Here is a 7,288-nt window from a genome sequence, read left to right on the forward strand (position 1 = left end):
TAACCTTTATAAGTCTTCATACTCAGAACAAAATGTCACCTCCTTCTTTGACAAAATCAGTAATTGGATTCCAGTAATTGATGATAATTTTAGAGAAATTTGTGATGAAGACCTAACTATAGAAGAATTTGATTTTGCTATTAAGAGCATGGCATCTGATCGCTCACCGGGACCAGATGGTATAACAACTAATTTCTATAAGCACTTTTGGGAAGACCTAAAATTACTATTATTCAGTGCGATAAATGAATGTATAAATCAAAAGAAGCTTATGACAACAATGAAACAGGGAGTTATAAAATTAATTCCAAAACCGGGGAAAGATAAGAAAAAACTAAGTAATCTAAGACCTATAACACTTTTAAATACAGACTACAAAGTTTTTACAAAAGTTTTAGCAACAAGACTAAAAACAGGTATTTCTGAAATAATTAGCCCAACACAATCAGGATTTCTCAAAGGACGGTTGATCCAAAATAATATCCGCTTGGTTTTGGACCTCATCGATTACAATTACCTAATTAAGGATGATGGTTTTATGTTGTTCTTGGACTTCCATAAAGCATTTGATTCTATTGAACACACTTTTATTATTAAGACATTTAAACATTTTGGGTTTGGTGATGCATTTCTGGATATGATCACTATGTTATACACTGATATTAATAGTTGTGTTTCTCTTTCAGAAGGCACATGTCCCAGGTTCAGGGTGGAGAGAGGTATCAGGCAGGGCTGCAGCATCTCACCTCTTTTATTCATTGTAGCCACTGAATTACTTGCTATTACTGTCATAAACTCAAACATCAAAGGATTAGACATAAATAATCACAAATTAATAATAAGTCAGCTTGCCGATGATACAACAGTCTTTCTAAAAAATAAAGAACAAATTCCATTGGCCTTAGATACAATAAAGATCTTTTCTGATGCTTCTGGACTACGCCTGAACCTGGACAAATGTGAACTCATGAGTATCCACAATTGTTCTCACTCTTCTTTGTATGATATACCTGTCAAAAATGAAATCAAATATCTTGGAATCTGGATAACTAAATGCATGGCTGATAGTGAAGAAAAGAATATTCAGAATACAATTGACAAATGCAAAAAAACTCTGAACCATTGGCTACAGAGAGATTTAACGTTGTTCGGCAGGATAATGTTGACCAAGGTTGAATCTTTGTCCAGATTAATCTATCCAGCTTATTCCCTAGCCATCCCACCAAGAATTATAAAAGACATCAATAAGGTGAATTTTAATTTCATATGGAAAAATAAACATCATTATGTTAGTAACAGGGACTTGATAAAAGATTATGAAGAGGGGGGTTTAAAAGCAATCGATTTTGAAATAATGAATGGCATTTTAAAGATTAATTGGCTACGATCTTTCTTGAAAAATGATAATGAGATCTGGTTCTTGATACCATCTCTTATTTTCAACAAAGTTGGGGGGATCCAATTCCTTTTAGTATGTGATTTTGAAATTTCTAAACTACCCATAAAACTTTCCAAATTTCATCAACAAGTTTTGTTAAATTGGAAATTAATGTTTAAACATAACTTTAGTCCCCACAATGTTCCATTGTGGAATAATAGGGTGATATTGAATCGGGGGAAATCTATGTTTGTGGAAGAATGGATGACAAAACAAATTTGGTCTGTGACACATATAATGGATGAAAATGGAGATATACTTGAATTAAACAGGCTTAATGAGAAATATGACATGAGTTGCTCGTTTGAGCTCTATAAAAAGGTTTCACAGAATATCCCAACAGTCCTTGTAAATACGGTAAAGAACAATTTTTCAAATATACAGACTCCAAATTTGCATAAAGTTAAACTAGATGGTCTTGAATTGGTTAATGGAAAATGCAATAATCAGTTTTTGAGGAGGTATTTGGTTAACACCTTATATCCAGGTAGGACAAAACATTCACTCGTCTTTAAAGATTATAACAAATCTGAGATCTCGTTGATCAGAACCAAATATTTAACATTTCCAATTCCCCCCAAATTTAAAGAAGTCCATTTTAGAACTACAAAAAATATTTACCCCTCCAATGAATTTATGAGAGAAAGATTTAAATTTGTGTTAGACAACTGTTATATTTGTAAAATAATTTCGGAAACAACAGAGCACATGTTCTATGGATGTGTGACAATCCAGAATTTATGGAAATCTCTCCATGTCCTAATATTGTCCCAGTATGGATATATAGATTTTTGGTCTTTTCAAAATATTCAAATTGGAGTAATCCTTAAGGACAAAAATAGTGAGTTTTTAATTAACAATCTCATTATTATAACAAAGTATTACATACATAAATGCCGATATGCTAAATCCCCCCCTTCATGGCCTGCTCTTAAAAACGACCTCTCCCTGTTCCGTAAATCTCTTAAGCTAATAAATAAGCCCCAAGCAATCAAATTGCATAGATTTTTAGAAGAGTTTGATTTTTCTTAGCCCCTTATTTAAGTTATGAGTCTTGTTTATGGAACCTCACTTTTAGAGATTTTACGATCCCCCTTGTCTTCTTTATTTCTGTTCCTTGTTTTTCATTCTTTTTTTTATTCTTATTTATGTTTGTATTGGTTATTCATCTTTTTATATTATTATTATGTAGATGTGTGAATATGGATGTGTATGTATGCATATGTATATGCATATATATGTATATATATGTGTGTGTATGTATGTATGTTTACTTTCAGTTACTGTCGATTTCATTGTGGTGTATAGGAGATGTGATTCTGTTCTGATTGATTTAATATGTCGCTTGTCTCTTTGAGATTGTCATTGTTATTGTTCTAAATAAAGTTCATATTAAAAAAAAATTAAGAAAAAAATTAAGAAAAAGAAAAAAAAAGTTTCTGCACGGGAAGTAGCATATGCTAACGTGCACATAGTCTATGACTTTTCGTTCTTTCACTGTCACACGTTGATGACGTATTTGGAAATCAATTCGGCTGGCACATGACAACAGCGCCACCTGTAGGAAGATTTTCTCTCCGTCTGATAGCTCGTGTTCTGAGACCTGACGACTTTTTTCCTGAGAACTGAGACCTGACATTTCTTTGTCTGAGACCCAACGACTTGTTTTCCTGATACCTGACGATTTTTTTGCCTGAGACCTGATGACTTTTTTCCTGAGACCTGACGATGTCCTAAAATGTACACCCTACGGGGTCTGGTTGAGCATTTGGAGCCTCAATACGTGCTTCCAAACCAGCACTTAATCTCCGAGAACGTTATCCCAGAGAAGTAAAGCAAGTGTGTAAGTTCATCTCTGAATTTTTGTAAAGCATTCCCAGGCTAAGCTTAACAACCGATATATGGATTGACTGCCTCTCATTCTCTCTCCCCCTCCTGCTGCTACTTCAATCATGAAACTGATCAATGATCAGCTGATCAGCGTTTCTGTCGCGACTCCCGTCTCTCTTGTTTGTTTAGCGCCCACTTTGCGCCAGAAAGAGGAAACCAGCGGATAAACAACAGTAGCACGTTTAAGCTGTTGTTAGAATTTATTTAATATTACTTTCTACACCAGGATCCTTTTCTATTTAGCTGACAGCTGGTAACTGTGCAGGGGCAGGTCTAGCAAAGTTTTGCCGGGGGGGCAGGTAGGGCATTAACAGGGGAAGGGAGGGCACAAAACCATGCTTTTCTTTCAAATTGTCATGTCTAGCTTTTAATAAATAATTATCTGAATCTTACAACCAAAGTTTTTATCTGATGTAAAATGTATCAAAATCCATTACTGTATATAGTAACTATTAAGTCTAATATACCCTAAGCTATAGTACTTTTTCCTTCGGGAAGATACCATCTGTGCAGTCTGCAGTTCTGTTGTAGAGAGATGGTGAATATGTTCAATCATTGTAGAAAAATTATCGATTTCTGTGCATTTTTTTTTTTTTTTTACACGTGCATTAAATTAAAATCAATTACGTCAATTAAGCATTATGAAGCGGGCGGGGGGGGGGGGGGTGTCCCTATTTTTATTTTTTTTTTTTGCTGGGAGTTGGAACCCTATTAGTTAGGTTGCTTAATATTTCCACTAAGTACTCTTTAAAATACCAGAATAGGGAGGATGGAGTATTAGATTGATCAGTTTTGCTGAACTATGAAATATTTTGGGTACACTGTATTTTTTGCATACAGGTATACCAGAATAGCTTTAGTTTTATTTTTTAAACTTGAGTTTGAACTTATACAAAATGCAGCAAGATATTTTAAAAAAAGAGAAGGTTTTATTGATTATAAAATACTCTATACTGGATATTAGATATATATCAGTATCAGCAGGTATCCAAATTTATGATATCGGTATTGGACGTAAAAAAAAGTGGTATCGTGCCATCTCTAGTACTAAGCGAGAAGTAGTCTGAAATTCTGATACATATAATTGTAAAAAAAGCATACATGCTAGGCAGGTTACAGTATGGTCTTTCCTTAAATGTATTTTTTCCCATTTTAAATGGAAGCTCGAGTTTGTTTTCTCAGGCCTGTGTCCTCACGTTCATTTTTCTCCTGCTATAACAGCTGTTATTCCAGCTGCTGTTCTATGTACTAATCCATCAATGAATACAACTACAACCATGTGATGGCATGCCACACATGGTAAGCTCCACACCTCACCACCCGTTGATTCACTTTAGTTTAATTTACAGTCACTACTTTAAAATATTCTACTTATTGTTCAATATTGTTTCTTTATTAAATGTATTTATTTTTCCATCACACCTTCCAATGTTTATATGGTGTGCACACATTAACCTTACAAGGTCAAAGTTCTGTTTTATGTTATATTAATACATCTTTCTTTGTTTGAGTTACCTGGGGGTTTGTCTCCTCCTGTCTGGCAAAGGTGTGGCAAAGGGCTGGGAGACCTGAAGTACCACTGACAGCTTAATTGGATTGCACCACATGCTTCATTGCCTGGGGGGTGTTTCATGTTTGTCTAATTGTTTTGTATTAGTTGGTTATATGGCAGCCATCTTGTTTCCCCCGTGTGTGTCATTTGGTTTAGCTAAACCAGTATTTAAGGTCACCTGTGTGTCATTTCAGCAGGTCAGTTTGTCATTTCAGCAGGTCAGTTTGTCATATGTTTGTTTGAGGTTTTGTTAATTATTATCTTGAGTTTAGTTTATTGAGTTGACCTCTTTTATTGGTCTGCCTGTTTAAGTTTTGGCTTTGTTAAATATATTTTCAGATTTTTGGGTCAATAAAACCCATTTTTTGAATTAAAACCACCTGTGTCCTTTATGCTTTACTGCTTAGTCCCTGACAAACCACAATGTATTTTTTTCAAAGATATGAAATGCTAAAGGATGAGGATATTAAAACACTGTTTACATTGTTTAAGTGTAGACAGGCCAAAAAAAGACTATTGGAAACAAACATGTAGACACCCACATTCTCACCCACTGATAAGATGCACAAGTGGATCTTATCAGTCACTCAATATCCTACGTGTTTTGTCATAATTAAGGAAACAACGATCTTCTTCCCATTTACAAAAACATGCTGATGCACAGTGTACATGGATAGTCATGTGATGTGCATTCATGTGTCATAGTTTGAGGTTTCTGTTTAGTTCCTACTTTATTTTGGAATCTCTGATTTTATTGAATGTTGGTTAGTTTGCTTCCGTCTTTTAGCTTTATTCACACTGTTACACCATATACTGTTGGAAAATTGTCTTTCAGTGTTCCACATCAAACTTTTCTAAGTTTTTGTTTCCATTTTCTTGCTCAGGTATGAGTTTTTGCATTTTACTTAGTTTCCTTATGTTCCTAGTTGAGTTTTTTGGACTGTTTTGCTTTACTTGCCCCTCTGCCACAGTGACTGACCTCCTTCTTGGTGCAAATGTTTCAGACTTCACTCTATAGGTGTGTTGTGTTTGGGTTGTTCTCCTTATTGCAGTATGGAACAAGATGACAGAAAAACAGCTAAAATAAATCTCCCCGAAAATGTTTTGTTAAACATGTTTTGGAACAGCAGAGTTTTGATAAAACTTTAAGGACACATTTTATACATATTTTCACCAGTCATAATGATCCCAGAAAGTGAATATGGCCACTGTGTAACAATACTTAAGCTTAACTGGTTTAAAAAAAGAGAAATGCCATTAGTCATGTTTTGCTTCTCCATTGTGGTTAGTTTGTTCCTTACATCTGCATGTGTTTGTCACTTTTAAATACAGAACCAACTATCTGTCATAACTAAACCTTTAAGAAATGTGACTTGTAATTGCATATATGCATAAACATGCCCTAGCAGATTATCATTTATCTTATTATAATTGCACACCTGTGTTTCCTAAATTGATTGAACACATATTTAGTGCCACCATGGAAATTTGACTAAACAATAATGAACTGATGCATCACAAATATAAATAAATGGATCATGTCTACAGCAAAATTAGTCCCACAGAGTTGTTTGTGAAATTAAGATCTCAAAGTCTCCAAAAACCTTTTGCCTTTTGATTTTGTATAACCACAAGCCATTTCTCTACAATCGGCATTTAAGAAAAAGATTTACATGCATGTGCAGCACAGACACACAGCTGATGTGTTGCCAGTTGTTGGTATGAAGTTCCAATTTAGTTAATGATAAACAAGCTTCAGTTAAATGTAGAAAAAATGGGCACGTGAAACATAATATTAAGGGAAACATAGCTAAATAGCTGAAAATAAAAGAAGATATATTTACAGAGAATCAAGGACGTTTCTTACCTTTTTATTTTCATGACAGTGACTCCAGGATTCACCCTTTACCACTGCTTCAGATTGAGAAATTAGATCCTTTCCTTTTTCTTTTCTTTTTTTAAAGAGCTCTAAAATGTAAGAAGTGACACAACGCTGTCTCACTCATGAGCTGGCCTAAAGACGAGTGACAGATGTCTCCACTTCCGTGATTTAATTGAACATATTGATTTAGGGAAGGAGAATGAGCAATTTTGGAATTTTGCAATAGTACTGTTATCAGGCAACATTTTTTCCATTCAGAGCTGTGATGGTGAACAGTTTTGCACCCCATTTACATCAAGAATGCAGAGGCTGCATAAAATGACAGAATTCAGTAGATCTTATCATTCTGACAATTTAATATGAAAGTAGGTAACAGAAAATGTTGAAACAGAAATTTTGCACGTTTAAAAGGGTCCTTTTTGATGAGCTGGTCCAAGGACCAAGAGTAAAATAAAATTTTATTTATTACAGTAGAAATCAAAAAAGAATAAGAAATAAAACCAGACTAGGTACACTAAGATAAGAT

The 7,288-nt window shown here is 34.3% G+C and overlaps 1 protein-coding gene across 1 annotated transcript in view; it reads right to left on the reverse strand.

Annotated features, from left to right (window-relative positions):
• mitfa (melanocyte inducing transcription factor a) overlaps positions 1 to 6,868 on the reverse strand; it is a 35,091-nt gene extending 28,223 nt beyond the window's left edge. Inside the window, 1 exon segment of the mRNA XM_085353782.1 lies at positions 6,748 to 6,868. Coding sequence (XP_085209908.1) covers positions 6,748 to 6,761 — 14 coding nt within the window. The 5' untranslated portion in view covers positions 6,762 to 6,868.
• Between the last annotated feature and the right edge of the window lie 420 nt (positions 6,869 to 7,288).

The sequence above is a fragment of the Diplotaxodon limnothrissa genome, linkage group LG5, assembly GCF_057381915.1.
Source record: "Diplotaxodon limnothrissa isolate DT_005_m linkage group LG5, D_limnothrissa_male_GT1.1, whole genome shotgun sequence".
In the NCBI taxonomy this organism is placed as follows: domain Eukaryota; kingdom Metazoa; phylum Chordata; class Actinopteri; order Cichliformes; family Cichlidae; genus Diplotaxodon; species Diplotaxodon limnothrissa.